The sequence below is a fragment of the Aedes aegypti genome, chromosome 2 (assembly GCF_002204515.2).
Source record: "Aedes aegypti strain LVP_AGWG chromosome 2, AaegL5.0 Primary Assembly, whole genome shotgun sequence".
In the NCBI taxonomy this organism is placed as follows: domain Eukaryota; kingdom Metazoa; phylum Arthropoda; class Insecta; order Diptera; family Culicidae; genus Aedes; species Aedes aegypti.
The window spans coordinates 296,402,034-296,427,339 of NC_035108.1; the positions used below are offsets into that span (position 1 = coordinate 296,402,034).

Genomic DNA, 25,306 nt, shown 5'->3' on the forward strand with positions numbered 1-25,306 from the left:
TTCCTAAGCAAAGTTGCTCAAATGGTCACTGTGTACGCTAGCAGCAATCAGCCCTTGCCGTAGTTTTGCAGTCTAGTAGTTCAGACTAGTATCAAACTATGATAAGGCCTGAAATGCTACTAGAGTGGTTAAAGTGAAGAACGAAATAGTTTTATTAAAAGGTCCTCATTCCCCATTTCATTTCATCACTCACTATCGTCACTTTTATTTTCGACACTATCACGTATTTCACCGATTATCACTCATCAACTTTCGTAATACACTTCAGATATACTTTCCATTATATCAATTTTCACATCACACCATTTTCATATAAATTCATTATTATTACCATTTACCATCTGTTAGCATTACTAAGTAATTAAAAGATATTCAATTTAAATGTATCATTATGTTTGTTGCTGTTGAGTCATTACTATTCAAACTACAATTTAGCACTATCAACAAAGTTACATTAAAACAAAATCACTTCGATCCATTCTTCTGCACTCGCTGTCATTATTAACACTTTTATCATGCATGTTTGAAGAACTAGGCAATAATGTTTATATTCAGAGAAATGATTGCAAAATGTATTATGGCCTTTATTAAATTAGTAGAGTTCACATCATTATACATCATCATTATTATATTTTTAACAAAACCATCAGAATCACTTCCAATTTCATTTTCAAATTTTCATCACCATAGATTTTATTAAAAAATCACTATTAGCACCCTCACAATCACTAAATTTAATAACAACGAGTGTTACGCGCAGTTCCACCAACCACCCATTCTTATGTTGCATTATAAAACGATTGATTACACGTTAGCTTCGAAACTTAACAACCATTACTGATTAGTACAAAGGATGCTACAGCTCGTGGTAAACGAACTGAACCATCAACAATAAGCACTGGTTTATAAGTAACGAATGAGCCCTGGCGGTCCCTCCCCGTTCGAAAAGGACCTGATAATATGCCGAAACCTATTAACAAATCCTCCGCCTGAATGCAGCCGTTTCATGATAAATCATGAACCGTTAGAGGTTTGCCAAAGTATTGGGAAGGTGATATGTTTCACAGACGGGTATTATTATGGTGCACCTTCTACTTTGACGCCGTCAAACCCTGTGATCGTGGCCAGGGGCATCCATTGAAAAATTGGTGGAATGAATGATGGAGTTCTTGAAAGTATTCCAGAAGGAATCTCTGGAGAAATAGTTACGTAATTCAGAATTCACTGCAGATCAACCAGGTCCATCCACTCGGGCTCAGATTGGGTACCACTTCTAGTACTGCATTTGGTCCCTCGGTACTGCAAAAGGTACCCAAGTTTGACAGATCGCAGTATAGGGGGAGATCCCCCAGTACCGGACACTTAAGCCACTAAATTCATAATTCGAAAACTATTGATTTTATTGGCTCATGTTACTCATTTATGATGTATATTATCATTTTTATAGTGTACAAAACTAAATTTGAAAATATAAATATGAATTTTGACAATGCATTTTGATGATGTATTTTAGTACCGAATTGATGGATCTTGAAAGGTGGCACCCAATACCGGACACGATCTGGAAATGCCTCGAATTCTGCAAATTCGAACATCATTGAATGTGAACACTATAGGAATACTTTATAATTACCAATTCAATGCATTTGCAACATTTACAAGAATAATTTTAGTTTTTCTTAGTTTGCAAGATGCCTATCAAAAACCTCTTCCATATATGATGAAAAATAGCACATTTTACGATGTTGTTCTGAATGTTCATTCTTTTTAATTTTATTGCATGTTTGATACCATGATCGACGGAACCCATGAAAAATGAAAGTATTTTGAGACTCTGACGCAATAATTACAAAGATATCATATAACAAATCAAGCTGTCCGAATCTGAGGGACAAGGGGTGCTTAACGAAAATTGTAATTTGTCCATATTTAGTTCCATTATGGTTCAAAATACATTCATATTATCAAATTAGGATTATGTTCGATCAAGCTTGCGTGATCCAAAGTATTTTTTCGTATTCAAAATAATTACTAAATAGGCTCAAAATTAAGAAAATACGTCAATTTTTTAAAGATTTTCAAACTTTTCTACTTTTTTAAAAAGGCATGCATATTTCAAGGATGTGTTATTCTACGCAAACATTAGTCTCCATAATAGCTTTCTTTTCTGCTAATACACCATCTTGATTGGACCATGATTTCTCAATGTTTCGACTTTGTCCGGTATTGGGTGCTGTCCGGCACTGGGGGATCTCCCCCTACCTTTTACGGCATTTTAGATTACCTTATGAGCCATAACATTTTTGACAACTGCAAGGGACATGAAGGTCTTTATTTTGTCTTTGGATTAATCCTCTTTTTCCCACGACTTTGATCGACTGTTTCTTCATGAAAAAAACGTTTTTATAAAAAGTAATTAAACAAACAATGTTTCAAAAAGTTTTGTATTCAAAATCAGTATACAACTTTTTGAATGTTTTACAATAGCAAATTGTTTATCAATAGTTTTTTTTATCCAAACAGTTAGTTGACTTTTGGACTAATCTGATGAGTATTATAATCTAGTATTCATCCGGTTTGATTTGTCACAAGTTCGTCGAAATCCTTTGATTTTTTCCCATAAAAATGAATCTATATGATAATTACAATACAATACAATGATAATCTACAAATTTTATATGAGCTATAATATTTTGAGGACGCCACCTCTTCAGTGTTATGAAAATCGTAAATGAGCCCTTATTTAAATCTTTGTTGACTAGATAATTGCTGACATCTTAAAAACTTTTATGAATGAAATAATATCCGGATATTTTGATGTGTAAACATTCAGCAACTAAAAAAAAATTCAATCCAACATGTTTGAGGAGTACTAAAATAAGGCTTTGGAAAATTTAACGATCATTGACACATGAGCCATAATTTCATCCCATTTATCCGCATGCATTCATACAACATGCATGACATTTATCGTTCGTGAGATAACGAACCAGGAACGCAAACAAAACAGACACACACCACCCACTGTTTGCCGCCGATCACTGTGTGTTAACACTTGTAACACTCGCTGATCCACACTCATTCTGATCAAGAAACAGAGGCGAATATATTTTTTATTTTCTGTGCTATGTTTGCAACCAAAGGGGTGTTAAATGATCCAATAGATTACAATTAGGTTGTTGAAGGCTGCATTACCAGAAAATATGAAAGTTATTACCAACTTTATGCAAAACATAAATCACCCGAATGGCTCGATACTGTTGCAGTCTGTGAGAGTTGCTGCTCTTGTACGCTCTCGTGTCACGTACCAAACGAGAGAGTGAATGTTTACATTCATAGGGCTCTCCGAATACGATGTGTCACGTTATGGTTCGCGAACTGTAACACTCTCCGAATATGGTTCGATCGGCTTATTCGGATCAAAATCCAAACACTGACTAAAATAATCACCAATAAATTATTGAACTTTGAATCAAAACGTCGAAAAAAAACTAGTTACAGAAAAGTACAAAAAATGTTAGTCCTGACAGTGGGATACAAACAAAATATTTCGAAACATTGCTAACATTTGTATGAAATATGGTGTAGCATAGTAGAAATTAAATCAACAATGTTTGAATGATATTTGTTCAAAATTAGGAATGCTTAAGGACAATACAATCAAACATAAACATTTTTTTAAATGAGGTTCTTTCACAAGGCTGGCTAAAATTACTGCAGAAAGTTAGCGAGTAATTTATTCAGCAAGTCTGTCAGATATTGGTTGTGGTTTCCGCAAAAAATATTCGAATATTTCAACCAGAAAATTTAGTCCAAAGTCGCCCCTAAGTTTTGCTTGAAAATTCTCCAAAACTTCCATCGGAATTTATTTTACATTTCCGGTTAGAAATGTTCACCTGAAGTCTTCCAGAAAGTTAGCTAGGAATCCCTATCTTTCTTGACACTGATTTCCAAATTACACAACAATCAAGCCTCCATGACATATCTGAAGGAACCATCGACTCATAGAAACATAGAGCAATGGAACAGAAATGTTTGGGAAAGCTGTTGAAATGTTGTTTTTAGTATGCTTCGATATCGAGTCGTGGGACATCGACTCTTGGAGGTTTCACTGTATATTTGTCTTAATAATAACAAATTTGTTTTTATTGCTGTTGGCGTTTGAAAAGCTGACTCAGTCCTAAATTTAATTATCAATAGATCACGAAAATAGTGACTTTAGTGACCATATTTCGGAAAACAAGTGACTTAAAGTTGCAAATACCAGGCCGGAAAAAATGTAGGGTAACGTATTTATAACTTGGACATGCATATAATTTGGACAGGCTGATCTTTCTATGTTCATTAACAATGAGATGATGAGGAATTTATGTACGGAAAATCATGTATTGCATTATTAATACACTATGCTATTTATTAATGATGGCCATTTACAAAGAATTACAAACTGGCTTCAAAAATATCAAAATTGTAAATTGTATCAAAAGAACATCTGTGAAACCTACAAATGCAAGAGGATGTACTTTTCAAGAACATACATTAAACGCAATAATAGCGTTCAGAATTGGCATTCATAAAAGTTTAGAGGTGGCAATATGATAAAATATATCGAAAATTGAAGTTAGGTTTATCTAAAATCTTAACATGAGTATATAAGGCATAAATCAGGTGATTAGGCGGCATCCACAAATTACGTAACGCTCTAGGGGGAGGGGGGAGTAGGCTCAAGCGTTATGGCTAATACAAAAATTAAAAAAAAAATCATACAAAAAGCGTTACGGAGGGGGGAAGGGGGTCAAACATTTTCAATTTTAGCGTTACGTAATAAATGGACGCCGCCTTATCACTAATATACACATCCAATTAGCGAAAAAATGCATAAGTCACATGTAAACTCTTAAAACATTTAGATATGCCCGTATTTTTAAGAAACCATTGAATAGATATTGATATAACGCCCCTGTCCAAATTGTATTCACATGAGGGTGTCCGAAATGTATATATGGTGTCCAAAATTTATAACAGACAGTCCGCTAAAAACGCTATTTTGGCAGCTAATGCTACAGTTTGTAAGCTTTTTGTCCCCAGAAACTTAAAGTACAATGAGACATTAAGCATATATAAGTATCTAGTATCATAACGTAATAAAATATTAGTATCTAAGACAGTTAATCGATCGCCGTTTCCAGACATATCCTTAGAATAACTAATTTATCGACATGAATTCTAGCGTAACATTTGAAAAGGGCCTATCTGCAAAACGTAAACATTGAGAAATTCTCAATTGAAGATTCCGTACCATATTTATAATTCCTATTTTAAACCCATTCGCATTTTTACTAGTTTCATACCTGTGTTCGACACCCATTAATGTCTGTTGCGTGGCCCATTATGTTTCTAATCTCAAATAACACAACAACTCGTAAAAATTGTTGAATTCAAACATCATCGGCAGATAGGCCCTATTATGAATCTTCAAACCAGTTAGGCCCTTTCAGTTAGGCCCTTTGATTGAACATGGTTTCAGTTAGGCCCTTTAATAATTTGCTAATTTTATTGATTTTTGAATTGGTTTGCATAAATCTTGAACAAAATTTAGCGATTATGTGAAAAAAACACTATATAATAGCTAAATATTGGAAATTTTCGGTTGAAGATTCAGTACCATATTGATTATTCCTATTTCAAACCCATTCGATTTTTACTAGTTTCATACTTGGGGAAGATCCAAAAATGACGTCCATCGTTTTTCGGGATTTCTAGAACCCTTCTACCACCTCTGTCACGCTTTTTCTAATACCCAATCCATGCACTGTCACATTTTCGTACATCCCCCCATTGGAGGAGGCCCCAATTGATGGACGTCATTTTCGGATAACCCCTTGTGTTCGACACTTATAATGGTCTATTACGTGGCTCACAACGATTTGAATTTGAAATAGCACAACAACTTGTAAAAATAGCTCAATTCAAACATCATCCGCAGATAGGCCCCTTAACGAATTTTCAAACCAGTTAGGCCTTTTTTGAATTTGCTAATTTTATTGATTATTGAAGTGATTTGCATAATTCTTCGACAACATTTGATGATTATGTGAGGAAACAACACAATATCATACAAGCTAAATATTGGAAACTATTCTATACAAAATCAGCAACATATTGATTATTGATTTTTTAAACCCATTAACTTTTTTTTACTAGTTTTATACTTGTGTTAGACACTCATTATGGTTTATTACGTGGCCCAGAACGTTAGTAATTTCAAATAGCATAACGACTCGTGAAAATGGTTGCATTCAAATATCATCAGCAGTTAGGCCCTTCAATGAATCTTCAAACCAGTTAGGCCCTTTCAGTTAGGCCCTTCGATTGGACATGGTTTCAGTTAGGCCCCTCCAGTTAGGCCCTTTTATTAAACATAGTTCCAGTTAGGCCCTTTTGGAATTTGACGATTTTATTGCTTATTGAAGTGATTTTCATAGTTTTTAAATAAAATAAAGCGAGAGAAAAACAATGTAATAGCTAAATGTTGGATATTTTCGATTGAAGGTTCAGTACCTTATTGATTATATCTATTTCAAACCCATTCACTTTTTTACTTGTTTTATACTTGAGGGCCTTCCTTAGCCGAGCAGTTGTCCGCGGCTGCAAAGCAAAGCCATTCTGAAGGTATCTGAGTTCCATTCCCGGTCGGTCCAGGTTTTTTTCGTAATGGAAATTTCCTTTACTTTCCTGAATATAGAGAACCTTCGTACTTGTCACACGATATATGAATGCGAAAATGGCAACTCGTCAAAGAAAGCTCTCAGTTTATAGCTTGGAAGTACTCATTGAACACAAAGCTTAGAAGCAGGCTCTGTCCCAGTGAGGACGTAATGCCAAGAAGAAGTATAAGAAGAATTCTTGCAGGGCTGTTACAAAAACAAACGAATTTGTTTTTGTGAAAATCGCGACTTTTGGAACTCGATCCACAACTAGAGGCAACAAATAAAAATTAACAAATAAAAATTATTCAAAATTTTTAATGAAATTGATTTTTTTTTCAGGATAAAAAATCAGTTTTTCAACTAACTTCGCATTAAGATTATGATAAAACTAGTAAAAAAGAGAATGGGCTTGAAATAGGAATCAATATAGTACTGAATCTTCAATAAAGAATTTTTAATAATCAATGTTGATTTTCTCACATACCTAATCGATTGATTTTGATCTAAAACTTTGAAAATCACTTCGATAATCAGTGATGCATTTCAAACTGAACGCGAGCCAAAAGTGAACTGAACGCGTTCTAAATTTGAACGAGAACGCAGCAAACAGTGAACTTGCGTGCAAAATTATGACGCTGCTCACGAACGCCCGTTCATTTCAAAATGCACTGTGAAGCACAAAACCTTAAAACACACCTTTAAACAACAATCAATTCATTTCACGCACAATGTTATCAACCTTAAGTGTTCCATGACATCTTTTGCAAGTCTTTCTGCTTTTAAACATGTTTTAAATCTGGCATGAAAGCAATTTTCCTTTCGCGTTCATTTTTCGGCTCCCTTGGGTTCAAAATTTTGAACTGATCAATGTTCAAGCCTACTTGATCCCTCGTTCAAAAATTTGAACTGGAACGCAAACTGAACGCGTTCAAATGCAACACTGTCGATAATCAATAAAATTAACAAATTACAAAAGGGCCTAACTGGAACTAAGTTCAATAAAAAGGCCTAACTGGAGGGGCCTAACTGAAACCATGTTCAATCAAAGGGCCTAACTGGAAGGGCCTAACTGGTTTGCAGACTCGTAAAAGGGCCTATCTACCGATGATGTTTGAATTCAACCATTTTCACGAGTTGTTTTGTTATTTAGGATTTAAAACGTTATGGGCCACCTAGTAGACTATCATGAGTGTCGAACACAAGTATAAAACTAGTAAATAGGAGAAAGGGTTTGAAATATGAATAATCAATATAGTACTGAATCTTCAATAAAGAATTTTCAATATTCAATGTTGATTTTCTCACATAATCGTTTGATTTTGTTCTAAAACTTTGAAAATCTATTCAATAATCAATAAAATTAACAAATTCCAAAAGGGCCTAACTGGAACTATGTTAAATAAAAGGGCCTAACTGGAGGGGCCTAACTGAAACCATGTTCAATTAAAGGGCCTAATTGAAAGGGCCTAACTGGTTTGAAGACTCGTAAAAGGGCCTATCTGCCGGTGATGTTTGAATTCAACATTTTTTACTAGTTTTTATGTTATGTTAGATTTAAAACGTTACGTGGCCCAGTAATAGACTATGAGTGTCGAACAAAAGTTTAAAACTATTAGATAGCAATGAGTTTAAAATAGTAACAATCAATATGTTACAGAATCTTCAATCGAGCATTTCTCAATTTTCACGTTATGCTGATCACTATACAAGAACTAAATATTGAAAAATATGAAGAAAAATTAAAAATGCACGGAAGGGCCAATCTGATTTTGATGGAAATTTTCAGTTAGGCCCTTTTATGACCAGTTAGGCCCTCTTAGTTTTATCATTTTCAGATAGGCCCTTTTAAATTTGAATAAAATTACCATTAATAATGCATTTTGCATGCCCGTAAGAGTATGTAGGAGTAATTTACGTAAAAAAATGATACGAATAATGAATAATCAAGTTTGTTTACATTTTGCAGTTAGGCCCTTTTCAAATGTTACGCTAGAATTGTATTATTACTCTAAATTCAAACGGACACGAATGCACCACACTGATGTAAAGTGTCGATAATAAACAAAACAAACAACAAACAACCCTACTCCCTAAACCTTGTATTTTGACGAAATTACTAGAAAAAAAATAAAAGAAAATAAGCTTTCAAGAAGCAAACAAAACATGATACTGATTTATTTACATCGAATATTGCAACAAATTTTAGTGCAAATCATATTCTTGCGCAACTTAGCGCCGTGCAACGGTAGATAGCTCAAAGCTTTTCCTAACCTAAGAAGGCGAGGAGACGTATGTTTCTGTAAACAATTTTTAGGCATGCAAAAGCACACACAAAACAACAATGTTTTGCCAACAATTTACCAAGATTGCGTTATCACTTTCCAATCCCATTCCTTGTCCCCCCTTCAGAGCTTCCACAACCCCTTCTCGATTCCAGCTGGATTCCGAGTTCGTAAAATCTCAATCCATCAGAAGAAAAAAGAACCTGTCGCATCAAAAATTCGTCCCTTTGAACACCACTCAAACACATAAAAGAAAACAGCTCAAAGGTGGAGAGGGAAGAACGGCGCGGCGCAACGGGGACGACAAACGGGACGACGACAGAAGAAGCGTGATGATGCTTTCCCCTTCCCTTTGCCAATTAACAGCGCTTCAATTTTCCGGAACGGGAATATCCTCTGTCCAGTGACTCGAATCTCAAACCACCACCGGTAATACACTCCCTGGACATTGATCTTGACGGTTCCCCCAGATTCTTTCAAAGGAAATACCCTACAAGAACATAACTCACACACTCCGGGAAACCACACCAAATTGAAAATCCTCCGAAGGAACACCAAAAAAAAAGGTTCCGAACTTCACTCACCATTCATAGTAAGAGGTTCTCTATCAGCTAACTGCACATAGCTGGCGCACGGGAAACGGATTCACGCTTCCCCGGCCCGACACGTCCTTTTGCACCGAATTGACCTCCCTGGAACCTTTCCCCACGGGGGAAAATCACAAAAATTACGTTCGATTGACGGATCTTTTTGTGTTTCTTCCTGTGCGCGACTCTGCGTTCCTCCGACAGTGTTCTTCTTCTTCTTCTTCCTTCCTTCAATCACTCCTGTCGCTTCGTGTGCCAAGATTTCACTCCGTGTCACTTCTAATCCTTCACTTTCACCAAAACCAAGCACAGAACCGTCCCCAGTCCAATTTCCTGTTCCGTTCCGGGGTAATTTCCGCGACTATTTCACGCAATCAGTGACAGACGGACCGAAAAAAGAAAAGCAAACGCAACTTCTGGCTGCACAAAACTCTTGTTGAAAGCAGTGTTCGGTTTGATAGTTCGAAAAATATGAAACAAAATTCCTTTTGATGGTGTGTGTGTGTTTTGCTCTCGGAGAAACGCGCCAGGGTTGCCCGATTGCGCACAGACCGGCGACTGACGGGGGTTTGGACTTGGAGCTCGAATTCGAACAGTTTTGTCCGGTAACGCAAACACGCTGAAAAAAATATACTCGGTTTTCATGCATCCAGTAAAAATCCAATCTATATAGGGTTTATTCACAAATTTCATAACGCCGGAAATGACCATTTTTGACACCCACCCACCCCCTCGTAACACTTTTTGTATGAATGTTATACATGTTTTGTATGAGCTGTAACATATTGAGGACACCCACCCACCCCCTTCAGCGTTATGAAATATGTGAATGGGCCCATACAGTGGGGATTCGCTCGTTGGGGGTCCGCTACATGCACGGGAAAAAATCTGTGGTAATAATTACTATTACTATTTTAGCCAGGCTATCGACATGATAGAGACACCATTTTCTATGGTGACAGAGGGCTCGATTGGCTTGTCAGATAGATCGGGCCCAGGACTGCAAATCGCTGCAGTTGATATAGGGCATGTCCATTGCCTGATTTTAGCTGACTACGCCCATTCTTGAAACTACAGTTGCATCTCCACATCTCGATATCGAAGGGACCATCGAGATAGGGAGAGATCGAGACAAAGAACAAATTTTTGATGAATATTGTACGGAGATTTCCAGAATGGACACGGCGGTTCTAAACCGTCGATGAAAGAGAGAGATGTATTCGAAATCGACTGACACTTTGACATTTTTTTATACACCGTTGCCGTTGGTGCATCACGTACGTGAGATTGCCTTTTCACTACCACGATTTTTGTGTGGTTTGTTTTGATTCCTTTCGACATTTTTTTATGTTACTTATGCTACGAGCTGGAGGGAAGCATATTGGGAGGGGCGTTTTGATGCATATTTGGAAAATTTTATTTTTGTAAAGTTTTCAATTTCTTTGATTTCAATCAAATAATTAGAAATGTGTTCGAAATTGGACTTCAATGTAGTGATTATATCTAGAATCGTCGCTTTACAGATGTTTTATGTTTATCGTGAGTAAATGCGAGCCACAGTCCTATTGAGTTAGAGGATATTCATACCGGCTTTACCCTTCCTTACCGACATCGTTGTTACATTTACCGAAAAAACAGTACATAGCCTGGTACATAGTATAGATCACCCGTAGACTGTAATATTTAACCGTACTTCGGTACATAGTGCTACAATAGTTTACCGAACACTTGGTAATTTGGCATTTTCGAGATCAGCAATCATGCCGCCATATTTGTTTTGAAGTGCGAATCGACGCATTAGATTGTCTTCGACGTTATTTTTTAATTCTGTGTTTTGAACGTGGATACTGTTTTTGAAAAACTACCCAAGTAAATATGAAGGCTGAACGGCAAGAGTATTTGCTGAACAATGGCTGATTAATGGTGTACAAGGCTGAACACCGTGACAGCTGAACAACAATTTTAAGAAAAGCTTATTAAACACTCTTATTCAGCAGTATTTACAAAGCTGAATATCAAGTTGAACAAGCTATTTTCCATTTGTTCAGCCATCCTGAATGATATTGATTAAAGGTTATTCAAAGCTCATGTCTCAGTGTGCAGCGGCGGCGTCGATTTGCAGCAAGTGAAAACCACCACCATAAGGGCCCATTCACAAATTTCATAACGCTAGAGGGGGTGGGTGGGTGTCCTTACGATGTCACGGTCCATACAAAAATTGAATAACATTCATACAAAAAGCGTTACAAGGGGGTGGGTGGGTGTCCAAAATGGCCAATTTCAGCGTTATGAAATAAATGAATGAGCCCTAATTGTTTTGAGTGTTGCGGTTTATAAAACTTTATTAAAATTTTGAAATTCCGGTGGAAATCGGTTCCTTTAAGGAAAGTGAATGAAAGATTTGTTTAGTGGAAGTGTAGTGAATTACAATGGAAAAGGTAAGCACCTTCTATTTACAAGTGTAGTTGTCGGAGATTTTTTTTGAGAATATAAATCTCATATATATTGTCGCTAAATTGATAATGCTGTACACCCGATTCTGTTTTTGCACGGCCGTGCAAAAAAAGTTTCCATACAAAATTTTACACCAAAACCTTATTTTTGCATGAAACGTCGAGAATTGGTGTTACTTTTTTTGCATGGTTTTTGAAATTTTGAACTGAAAACTTTTTTTGCACGCTACGCATCACCCGTGCAAAAACAGAATCGGGTGTATCTGAGAGTGGTGATTTAATATTGAAGTTCCACCTGAAGCATTTTTCTTCGTATCCAGCTTTTTACGCTCGCTATAAATCAACAAGGGGTGATTCAATTTCGACATTTCTTGTCTACATGTTTTATAGTAAAGTCTTAGTATGCCATGATTGAATTTTGTTGATTGAACTGTCATTAATTTTCGCTCGATTTGTTTTGCAGCTAAAATATCTTTGTATTCAACTTTTTGTATTCACATCAACTATTTTCTTATAATTTATAATGATTTTTCCTGGTTTTAGGCACTCAATTATTAGGATCCATTACAAGCTATTTGGTGTGAACGAATTTCCAGGAAACTTTTGAATAATCTATGAATTGGTGTGGATTGTGGAAAACTTACTTTACGAATATACAGCGTTTTTCCTGAGGAAGCAATTCGTTTTAAAATGACGATCGAATCGGCTTCCATAGGATTTTGTTTTTTTTTTATTACAAATTGGCTATCAAGAAAATAGATTCAGAGAAGTCCGACAATTTTGCTTGAACTCAAAACAAACTGAAAACTGCACGGAAATTAGCTTCTTTTGCTAATGTTTCTTAACCAGGAAAGAGTATTCTCCCAGGCATTTGGGCTTATTTTGTGCGACGTGTGAAGGGAGACGAGTCAAATGAGGTGACAATTGTCCACCAACTAACTATTAACATTTATCGTCTCACGTCACTCGAGGTGAGACCTAGTCGTCTCGACTCACGCCGTGCAAAATAAGCACAATTATCATTTTCTAAGGTCCATCAGCCGTACGTTATATTCCCACGACCTTGACCCATAGCGCCAACTTAAAAGACACCGACACGTTAATCCTTCCAGTGGACGATTTGTCCTTTCAATGAAGCACACAACTTCTGCACATTTGTGATATTTTTGGCTAAAAAACCCGTTCTGAGTCCAATTCGATTTCTATTCCCCCAAAAACCATTGATAAATATTACATTTTCTCATTATTAGTAATGATGAAGCCGACAGCTCTTGTACGAAGCTACGGATAAAAAACATCCTACCGTCCATCCCCGTTCAATTCTCGACTGCAAGTCAAAGACAAATTAACTATTTGTATTGAATAACCTTTCCTTGGTAATTAATGAATATTAACGGGCTACGTCCAGGCTTAGATGATCCTGCATGTTGATGGAGGATTTACATTTCATTCCGTTGAATATTGGTGACGCAATGGATCTTTCGCGTTCATTGTTTCTGCGACAAATCCCCAACTTAGCTTAATTGCTTATAATCCTGTTTAATGCACCTAAAATAAATAATTACTAGAGTAAAAAATATAAAAAAGAATAAACCTAAACCAAATATAAAATTTTTTGGAACCTTCTTTTGGTTTTGGTCTCCTGGAAACACGTTTGTCAACATCAAAATTTTCTTCACCATAAGGATTGCTACGATCCAACTATAAAAAAAAATAAGTGTACGCAAGAATTGTCAGAAAGGGGTGATTAAAATTTATGGCATGCTAGCGTAAAAAGCTGGATAAATTATCCATAATATCAGTTGATGAGCAGTTATATTTCATCGATGCTGCAAATACCAATACTATCATAACAATATATTAATGATTTTAGAAGAAGCCATTTTGTGATGATGCACCAAAAAGCGTTAAATTACATGCAATTCGTGCCACCATCCAGTATCCCTGATGTTTTGCTCTATATATGATTCTGAGCAAGATAAATTAAGAAAACCATCGATGGAGCAGATAGAAATGTGACCGGAATCATCTAGGAAACGGAAGAACATAAGTTTGAGCCACAATTATTCAAGAAAAAAGTCTACTTGGGTGAGGTAGGAAAAGAAAGAAAAAAAACTTTTAATTCCATCCACGGCATAGTAATGTGTTCAGCCAGTGTTGTAAACATCGTTAACGAAATATAAAAAACACAAACAAATCTAATGTTTTCGAATCCCTTACAGCATATTATGAACAACAGAAATAGCTGTTTTATCTGTTTGAAGAATGACATTTTGTTTTAATAGACCATTTCCGTCAGATCTAACCCCCAGTTTTTGTATTTTTCTTGGAAAGACAATCATTTTTAATGAATATTAACGCTTTCAGATTTTGTTCTTATGCACTCCTGATTTTCTTACAAATTTTTGAAAACATGGATACTCACCACATTTTGAAAAATTATTCGAGATGCGGCACAGTTTGTTCAACCCTATGGGTATCAGCGTGGTGATTTTGCAACAGTTTTTCGATTCCACCCCTGCATTGGGATGCTTGTTTACATTTGCAAACGTCAAATCAGGTGCGCCTCAAACTGACCGTGATCCCGGTCAGGGCGCCCCAAACAGGAGCGCCACCGAAACTACTTTAACAAACGTTTTTTAAACCAGATTGGAACTGGCGCAACCCGTTCTGAATCACAGTTCCAACTCCAACCCGATTCAAGTCTTCCTTTAGGAAAATACAGATTAAAAATTCAAAACCACCCCTAACAACAAATCTCTCATCCACTCAGCAGTTACGGTACCGCTAGTTCTATTAGAAGCTATTTTTTACTATTCATGCCGACAAATGCCTTAATCTACCTGTTGGCTGTTGATCCGGAAGATTTCCGCCTTGAGGCAGCAACAGCCGCGCAAGGAAATTTTGAGCGGCTGTTGCTGCCTTTAGGCGGGAATCTTCCGGCATATTCAATCCCTTCAATCCTCGTCGGCACAAAGCAGAGAGATCAGGCATCTGTCGACTACAATCCTTGCGTTACAGAACCGTTTAGTGTTCGCCGGGTGCGGTCATAACCGGCCGAAGCGGCGAAGGTGGTTTCCGCGGTGATTACGGAGACTTCAGGAGCCGTGAAGGAAGGAGGGAGCGAAACCGCAACGGAGCCCATTATGATGAATGAAAACATAAACAAAAATCATCTGGTCATGCCAGCTGATCGTAAATTCACCACAACGTGGTGGCAAAACCATAGGGGAAAAAGGGGTCTGCATTTTTTCGAGGTGAAACAAATTGTAGGGGACCGAGGGGTAAACTAACGTGCCGCAAGTTTTTCATTGTTTTCTAACAGTTAAAGGCTCCAAAACATATCGGTTCCTTAGGAAAGTTTGTTCAGTAAATTGACAGAAAGCATATAAGCCAATAAAAAAATTTCACGGAAATGGTCTATTGACGCCTTTATTAACACCATCATAGGCTGTCAAAATATTGCACCGAAACCGTTCTATTTTCCGGTATCATTTGTTACACTCGCGCGGTTCACCGCTCAGTGCGTTGCTCCATAGACAAAAATCAAATTTCAAGTCATTTTATTCGGCGATATTAAGTATCCACAAGTGTTTATATAAAACATCGGCTATTGAAACGTGTATTTATAAGATTTATAAAGCACTAAGACGACTACAACAAGCGTCGAAAGTGACAGTTGTCGGAGTAGCAGAAAAACTTAATTTTGTCGCATGTTTTCAACATTACTTTCAACTAGTACGGAGGGTGTTGAAACCAATCAATTCAATCAAAATTTAAAAGAGAACATGTTTAAAGGTTGGTAAAGTTTATTCGATGGGATAAGCACACCAATTTTAACTTTGAATATGAGAAATCGGCACGATGAGTTGGCTATGAAATCAAACTTATGAAATACTAACAAGTAACTTTGATTATCGATTCAAAAAAAGTTCCACCGAGTTCCACCTTAAATCACGCACAGACATGTTCCTTAGAGTGTCCTCTAAGAGGTCTGAAAGATACAGCTGCAACTCCCTGCAACTCTTCGAGATTTTTGACTATTTTTAGGTATACTCCTTAACCAGCACAAATATGAAAATGAGGTGTTTGTGATAAAAAATCCGAAAATTTTGCAACGCTATGTGATCTCGGCTCAACCAGACGTTACACCAAAGCAAGTTTATGCTTAAATAATGTATTTTAATTGTAGTTTTCAAGATTTTTTTCAACTTGTATATTAAAAGCAAAAAAAAAATCGAAAAAATGCATTTTTTTTTTCATAAAGGCGTATAAGTCACTTTTGCAGCAACGAGTGAAAAGAGACATGTTTGCAAATGACTTCTTATATCATTATAGGCAATACAACTACAAATTGCAAGGTTTTTCTGGGAAAATAATGAAATTGTCGCTTGGGACAGTTTTGCGATTACGTGTATATTATATGTCATTTATGCAAATTGTAGCTCTTTTGACCAGAAACAACTTTCTCTTCCATACCAAGGTGCTCAAATGGCTTGATCTTCCAGTTTTGATTTTTGTCCCGCATCCCCATACATTCTACGCACTGTGCACCGTCGGGAATAAAATGACATCAGTTTGACATCTACTCTTGACATTCGAGTGCTTTTTAATTGGAATATTTTCCAACCAGCGAACATTCAAGCATGGAGTCATTCCATGTAGCGGAGCTCCAACGAGAGAATCCCCACACGCTAACTTTGGAGTACCCATTACATGAGTTCCATGTACCCATTTTTATAAACAGTACTGAGTTGTCAAAAAAAGAGTATTTTTCGAATGTCATAAAAGGGTTTATTCATATATTTCATAACGCCAAAAATGCTCATGTTTGATACCCACCCACCCCCTTGTAACGCATTTTGTATGGATATTTTTCAAATTTTGTATGAGCTGTAACATCTCAAGGACACCCACCCACCCCCTTCAGCGTTATGAAATTTGTGAATGGGCCCAAAAGGGTACCTAATCCCCATAACGAAGCTTCCAATGGATCAACAATAATGGGTAGATAATACACATGATAGTCTAAAGAGCAGCACCGCCATTTTCCAGTTGCTGTTGCGGTTCTGTTTATTTTTAGTTGAATAAAAATCTGATGCAGAAGTTTTTGTGCTTGCTGTCTGGAGCATATCCTATAATCAAAATTCTACTGGCAGTCATAATCAAAATATCTTTTAAGGTAAGTACACGGTTAAGTAATTAAATACTAAAAGGCTTAAAGCTTATACTAAAACCATATTCAGTCTATTCACTCCATGGAATGAATATAACTAAATTATACTCCCCATAGTATAAACGATTTTTATGAATCATAAAGCATAATTGCGCAATATTATTTAGCTATCATGATTTTTTGTTTACATTCAAACCCAATGGCCGGCCTGGAATATAACAATTAAATGAAGGAAATCAAACAAGTTGATAAAAATATAACATTTATTTCGTCAAAAACACATGCACCGCGTTACGGATTACCTCTAGCAGTCTGCTACACGCAAACTCATAGATGCCATCTCGTTCTGTCACTAATGCCGTCCGGTAAAATCCTTTAAGGCCCAAACGCAATGATAGCGGAACGGCAACGGAAAGCGGAACCGGTTCGCCAGCATGAACTACAACAAGCTTATCGACTCAGTGTTAGTTCGATTTCATTCGTTGTCAGCTTAGTCGAGATGGTGTGATTCATGCTGGCGAACCGGTTCCGCATTCCGTTGCCGTTCCGCTATCATTGCGTTTGGGCCTTTAGACTACCGTCGTTACTCCATCTGAACACGTACGGAACCGGTTGTGGAAAGCGTCGAACAACGGCATCCACACAGTCATACGGCCAGATACAATGTCCACCGGTATCCATCGTTTCACCGCGGAACGACCACTTCATTCCAATGAATTAGGCCCCAAGCACAATGTGAGCGGCAGCGCGGTACAACGGCATAACGACAAGCCCATCTTGATCTACACTTTACTTATCAATCCCATGTTTACTAAATTTTTTTCAACATTGACTTGACAAGTAGAGTGTAGCTCAAGATGGGCTTGCCGTTATGCCGTTGTACCGCGCTGCCGCTCACATTGTGCGTGGGGCTTTACTCCGCTCTCTCCGGTCACTTTATGGCAAAGCTTTTTCGATTTCGGTTGACTGAAAAATCTCAACGTGGTCAGCGAGGAATAGACCTTATGTTTCCCAGTCAGGCTGTTCTGCCATTTTTCGTTATGGATCCTCGAAGCATCTGAATTTTCCAACACGATTCAGGCACACGGTTAGGTGGCTGAAATTTATAAATTTTTTGTTACTATTTCTTTATAAACCTATTGGTTGTAGTTTTTATTACTTACTTTAGGATACTATAGGTCTGAATTATCAATCTATTAATCCTAACTCCAACGAATCCAAGAAAAAAACTCACATTGAAAGTTGCCACGTTATTTTCTCGATGCCAAAGTTTGCAGCTGTAACTAAAAAAGAAAAATCGCCAAGTTCCAAGTATAGCACACAACAGTCAAAATGTACTGAAAATAATAATTTTCAAAAATGCATGGTAAAGCATAAAGGGCCCATTCACAAATTTCATAACGCTAGAGGGGGTGGGTGGGTGTCCTCGCGATGTTACGGCCCATACAAAAATGTAATAGTATTCATACAAAAAGCGTTACAAGGGGGTGGGTGGGTGTCCAAAATGGCCAATTTCAGCGTTATGAAATAAATGAATGAGCCCAAAACATATGTTGATGATGCATACTTCATACGCTGAGCAATGTATAAAATTAAAAAATGCAACAGATGTGTTATATATTATCCTAAAAAGTATTTCCAGAGTTCTCCGTGTAGGAATCAGTTTTTGTTTGGATTCCAAAATCATTATTTTCACCGTTTTAATTCAACAGAATCCGGAAATGGACGTGCCGGTGGTGGCACAATCATTTCAAGAGCCTATTTTCAATACGCTGCAATGGAGAACAGAGATAGTGTCCGGGAAGGAGAAATGTTTTGCTTGAAGGATCCATTGGAGAATCTACGGTCGGCATTTTACTAGTTAAAAAATATATGTAAATATGACGATAATGTAGGACCAAGACTTAAAATAACAAATATGTGTTGTTTCATTCATATTATTCTATTTTTGCAATTAGTTTTCTGAATGTCCTAAACTGAATCCAGAACAATATCGACAAAAGATGAGGTTTTTTACCCATTTTTCCAAAACTAACCAAGAGTTAAAAATACCCATGTTGCGACGCGTTTTGGACCAGCCTAAAGGCCCAAACGCAATGATAGTGGAACGGCAACGGAAAGCGGAACCGGTTCGCCAGCATGGACTACAACAAGCTTGTCGACTCAGTGTTAGTTCAATTTCATTCGTTGTCAACTCAGTCGAGATGGTGTGGTTCATCCTGGCGAACCGGTACCGCATTCCGTTGCCGTTCCGCTATCATTGCGTTTGGGCCTTAAGAAATGAACCGGTCTAGTCGCGAGCATAACCGCAACATGACAGTTCGCATAGTAGTAGTGGTAGGTGAAGGAGAGATGGCGAACAAACCGGTCGATGAGAGAGCGAAGAGAATAGGCAAAGTAAATAAAAAACATATGAGATTGGTAAATAAGGGATCTTTCGCCATCGCAAATTAATAATTTGATTGATTCCAACGTAAATTTTATTGTGTTCGGAAAGTTTAATACGGAAATAAGTATAATTTGTGGTGAGAATAGTTGCGGAAAGCCCGAAAATTTGTTGGTTCAGTGTATAATTATCTGTAAGTAGTCCTGGAAGTAGAATATGTGCGATAAGTGAAATGAAGATTGAATTTAATTTGTGTTACTTACCATTTCCCTAGCGGCAGTATAATATCGGTTACCTGGTTTCCTGAAAATCAATTAGGTCCCAAATTAACGTTCCCGTTGACTGCGAAAAATAGTAAGTAGAAGTAGGATGAGAAATAGTGATTTCTGATTAGTAATTATAAACACCCAAATCATGAACAGCACCTGCAACATAAGTAGGGTAACGGCACCAGTATTCATCCGACCAAAAATTTGATTCTACTAAACTAGGAAGTTGTGAGAAGGAAACCACTTTTTTGTAAGTAAATGAATTAGTTGTAAGAAAGTTATGGAAAATAATTAAAAATATATTGCAGTTGAGCGTTGCTGAAAACCAATCAGCTGCTTCGAATTTTTTTGGTTTCCCTTCGGGAACATTCTCAAAAAAAAGTGACATACGATTGTGTCCTTGTGAGAAGCCAATCTTGCCCCAAATATGGCTTCCGATTCCGAATCCGTCATCCAACGCGTCCTTGATTTCACGGAAACTCCGTGCGGTATCTGCGGTCCGTCGACTCAGGACGAAGAAATGATTGGTTGTGATGGTTGTTCCGCGTGGTTTCATTCTCGTTCTGTCAATGTGGTGTCCGGAAAGTTGCCGAAAAAGTGGTTCTGCCAAAACGCAGACTGCCAGGTGAAAGCTGCAAGGAAGTCGACGAGTCGGACAAATCCAGCGTCAACTCACGTTTAGGCGCATCTAGCGTTGAAGCAAAGGTCCGAGCGCTAGAGGAACGTCAAAAGCGGCAGTATGAGGAGATGGAAGCGGAGCTGCAGCTGCGGAAAAGAGAAAGGGAGATGCAGCGTGCCTTCGAGCGAAAGAAGATGGAGTTGGAGCTGCAGATGCGTGCCGAAGAAGAAGAGGAGCAAAGGGCTTGGCAAGCGGAAATGCTCCGAAAGAAGGCGGAACAGATCGAGCGGATGAAGGCGAACCAGGAGTCGTTCGAGAAGAAGATGGCGGCCATGGATAAACAGTTGGCGGAGTTTTCGATCCAAAAGGGGCCAACATCGGCGTCAAAACTCGGTGGCGACGGTCGTGCCAGCAAAGTCAACGAAAAGGTGTTGAAGCTGAGCAAGGAGAACGTCAAGAAGCTAGCGGCAGACGACGATGACTTGGACGAGGATAGCGAGGACGACGAAGAATCCGAAGTGTCGAGCCAATCTTCCTAATCATCGGACGAGGAATGTCCCATTCCGCCATCTAGGCACCTCAAGCGGAAAGGCATGGAGAAGGTGGATGAAATAAGCCAAAACGGGCTGGAGCAACAGCGGACTGGACCGACCAAGGCGCAGCTAGCCGCGAGGAAGGGACTAACCTACAAACTCCCAAAATTCTCGGGCAAACCAGCGCAGTGGCCTCTGTTCTACGCCGCCTACAAAGCTTCTAACGAGGCCTGTGGTTACATGAACCACGAAAACCTTATGCGACTGCATGAAGCGCTGGAAGGCGATGCCCTTGAGCTAGTTTCCGGGCAATTACTGCTCCCTCAATCAATCCCGAGGGTCATCGAGAAGCTGCGTCGGCATTTCGGCCGCCCAGAACAACTACTCGAGAGTTTGCTGGATAAGGTGAATCGTCTGCAATCTCCGAAGGCGGATAATCTCCGGAGCTTCGTTCCATTCGGAAACACGGTGGAGCAACTCTGTAGTCATCTGGAGGCCGCGGAACTTCATCAACACCTTGTCAACCCACTGCTGATCAAGTCACTGGTCGATAAGCTGCCGGATCGCGAGAAGCGTGAGTGGATCCACTTCCGAAGAGGCCGTGGCGAAACGACGTTGCGGACGCTGACGGACTTTTTGATGGACATCGTGGCAGATGCTTGCGAGGCCAACGTTGACGTCGAATTCAAGCCGCTGCAGCAGCCGAAGGCAGTTCCCCAATCCGGGAAGAAGCTGCACAAGGAGAAGGGTGGACTATACCTCCACAACGAAGCCAGTAATGCAGCCGCTACGTCCAGCGAAGTGAAAAAGCTCAAACCGTGCAAAATGTGTCAGGGAACCAATCATCGACTGCGACACTGTGCGGACTTCAAGAAGCTGCGATACGTTAACCGGTTGAGACTGGTGACTCGAGAGAAGCTGTGCCATGTTTGCTTCAACGAGCACGACGGGCAGTGCAAATTTAGAATTCGCTGTAATGTCGGCGAATGCAGAGAACCGCACAACCCGCTGATGCACCCGGTCGAAAACACGGTCGGATTAAGTGCACACATCAGGACCAACTGCACGGTTCTATTCCGAATCGTACCGGTACAACTCCACTGCGGTGGAAAAACCGCTACGGTGCTCGCATTTCTCGACGAAGGTGGAGAAAAAGCTCGCCGATCGCCTGGGTGCTTTCGGAATACAAGAGCGACTCACCATCAGGTGGACGGGAAACGTATCGAGAGTGGAGGAAACCCGCAGAACGAGCTTGTGGATATCGAGCACAAACGCCGGTGCCAACGACAAGATGCTCCTGCACACGGTTCATACGGTTGGTAAATTGATGCTACCACGTCAGAAGCTGGACAGCGAGGAGCTCGCCGCTGAATACGGGCACATGCGAGGCTTGCCTATCGAGTCCTACGACGGACAGCCGCAATTGCTCATCGGTGCGAATAACATCCATTCGTTTGCTCCGATGGAGGCAAAGATAGGCACTACAATGGAGCCAATCGCAGTCCGAACTAACCTCGGATGGACGGTGTACGGGCCGAGGCAAAGCACCACGGTTGCATCGGGCAACTTCCTTGGCTACCACCAGAGAATCACCAACGATGATCTGCACGAGCTGCTGAAAAGCCACTACGCGTTGGAAGAGTCCGTCGTGGCGATTCCGCAGGAAACAGCGGAGGAGAAACGTGCCCGGGAAATATTGGAACGCACCACCAAACGCGTTGGCGATCGCTTCGAGACCGGATTGCTGTGGAAAACGGATGACCCACGATTCCCGGACAGTTACCCAATGGCCCTGCGGAGGATGATGCAGCTAGAGAAGCGACTCGAGAAAAACGACAAGTTGCGGGAAAACGTCTGCAGACAGATCGATGAGTACCAGCAAAAGGGGTATGCACACCTCGCCACCGCGGAAGAGCTGAACGGTACTGCCTCCGATCAGGTCTGGTACCTCCCGCTCAACGTCGTCCAAAATCCAAAGAAACCGGAAAAGGTTCGCCTCGTATGGGACGCCGCGGCTACGGTACAAGGAATTTCCCTGAACTCGCAACTGCTAGCAGGACCGGACATGCTAGTTCCGCTGGTAAAAGTTCTTGCTGGTTTCCGCGAATGGAGCATCGCTTTCGGCGGCGACTTGAAGGAAATGTTCCACCAGCTGAAGATTCGCGCCGAAGACAAACAAAAGCAGCGGTTCATTTTCCGGAAACATTCGGAGGGCCCACCGAGTATCTACGTCATGGACGTAGCGACGTTCGGGTCGACGAGCTCTCCTTGCTCGGCTCAATTCGTGAAGAATCGAAACGCTGAAGAATTCGCCTCACAATACCCAGAAGCATCGGCGGCGATCATTCACCGACACTACGTCGACGACTACTTCGATAGCGTGGATACGGAGGAAGAAGCTGTCAAGCGAGCTCAGGAGGTACGACTGGTCCACCAAAAAGGAGGATTCGAGATCCGGAACTGGGTGTCGAATTCACCAGAAGTGCTGCGGAGTCTGGGAGAGGAGAAACCGGCGGCGCCGGTGCATTTCGGCCGTGACAAGCAAACGTCGAATGAGAGAGTGTTGGGAGTCATCTGGGATCCGGACATGGACCAGTTTGCCTTTTCAACGACCCACCGCGAGGAGTTATTGCCGTACCTCTATGAAGGCAAACGGCCGACGAAACGACTTGTCGCCAGCTGCGTGATGGGGTTTTTCGATCCGCTGGGACTGCTGTCGCCGTTTACCATCCACGGAAAAATCGTCATACAGTATCTGTGGCGATCCGGCTGCGATTGGGACCAAGAGATCGATCCCGACTCCTGGCAGCTGTGGAAGCGGTGGACAGCCCTGTTACCGATAGTTGAAGCTATCCGGATTCCCCGCTGTTACATCGGTGGCGCTAAATCTGCCGAAGTTGATTCGCAGGAAGTCCACATCTTCACTGATGCCAGCGAACATGGATACGGATGTGTGGCATATTTGCGAGCGGTTATCAACGGAGCGGTCCATTGTAGTTTGATGATGTCTCGGGCGAAGGTGGCGCCAATAAAACGACAGTCGATTCCCCGGTTGGAACTGATGGGCGCAGTCCTGGGAGCGCGAATAAGCCAAACTGTACTCGACATGCATTCGTACCGGATTTGCCGTACTGTCTTCTGGACGGATTCCCGCACTGTTTATAGTTGGCTGCACTCCGATCAACACCGCTACAAGCAATTTGTTGCCTTCCGCGTCGGCGAGATCCAAGAGCTGACAAACGTAACGGATTGGCGGTGGATACCAACGAAGCTCAACGTTGCGGACGTGCTGACGAAGTGGGGACAAGGCCCTCCACTGCAAAATGACGGCGAGTGGTTCAACGGACCATCGTTCCTGTACCGGCCGGAAGAGCAGTGGCCAACACAAGAAGCGACGATCGAAGAGACCAACGAAGAAGCGAGAGGCATGGTATTGTTCCACGGAGTGATTGACGTCGAACCGATATCACGCTGGACGAAGTTGTTGCGGGTCACAGCCAGCGTAGTGCGCTTTATCGCCAACTGCCGGCGGAAGAAAAGAGGAGAGCCGATCATTGCTACACGTGCTACGGCAAAGCAGCGGCAGATGATCGAGGCGACAGCTGCGAATTACGCGGCGCTGCAAGCACCACTGCAGCGAGAAGAGCTTCAGCGAGCGGAAACCTTGCTCTGGCGTCAGGCACAGTGGGACAGCTTTCCCGACGAGATGAGCGCGCTCACCAACAACCTCAAGCGCCAGCCGGGCAAACCGGTGGAGAACATCAAGAAGAGTAGCCCGATCTACAAAAGTTCTCCGGTATTGGACGACGAGGGAGTGCTGCGCATGGATGGCAGACTTGCCAATTCGAAGGAGAGCTCCTTCGACAAGAAGCATCCAATTATTATGTCGCGGGCTCACGAAATCACGCAAAGGTTGATACAGCACTACCACGAAGAGTTCGGACACGCCAATTCGGAAACCGTGTTCAACGAGATGAGGCAGCGGTTTCAAATTCCGAAAATGCGTCCGGCGATACAGCAGGTGGTGAAACATTGCGTCTGGTGCAAAATCAACAAGTGTCGACCGAGATCACCGAGAATGGCTCCCCTTCCAGTCGAACGAGTCACCACGCAACATCGGCCCTTCAGTTCCGTCGGTCTGGATTACCTTGGTCCGGTGGAAGTCACGGTAGGGCGTCGAAAGGAGAAGCGTTGGGTGGCGGTTTTCACCTGTTTGGCCGTGCGAGCGGTGCACCTGGAAGTCGTGCACAGCCTTACCACAGAGTCGTGTCTGATGGCCATCGTTCGTTTT

General features: G+C 40.5%; 1 protein-coding gene and 1 long non-coding RNA gene across 2 annotated transcripts in view; one reads left to right on the forward strand and one right to left on the reverse strand.

Annotated features, from left to right (window-relative positions):
* LOC5566512 (polycomb protein Sfmbt) overlaps positions 1 to 10,077 on the reverse strand; it is a 39,040-nt gene extending 28,963 nt beyond the window's left edge. Inside the window, exon 1 of the mRNA XM_021845460.1 lies at positions 9,577 to 10,077. Within this exon, the coding sequence (XP_021701152.1) occupies positions 9,577 to 9,583 (7 nt within the window). The 5' untranslated portion in view covers positions 9,584 to 10,077. The remainder of the gene's footprint in view (positions 1 to 9,576) is intronic.
* Positions 10,078 to 19,596: 9,519 nt separating this feature from the next.
* On the forward strand, positions 19,597 to 20,166 carry LOC110675708. Its single transcript, XR_002499733.1, has 3 exons — positions 19,597 to 19,787; positions 19,869 to 19,948; positions 20,017 to 20,166. It is a non-coding gene; the product is annotated as an uncharacterized LOC110675708 (long non-coding RNA).
* Positions 20,167 to 25,306: the final 5,140 nt, after the last annotated feature.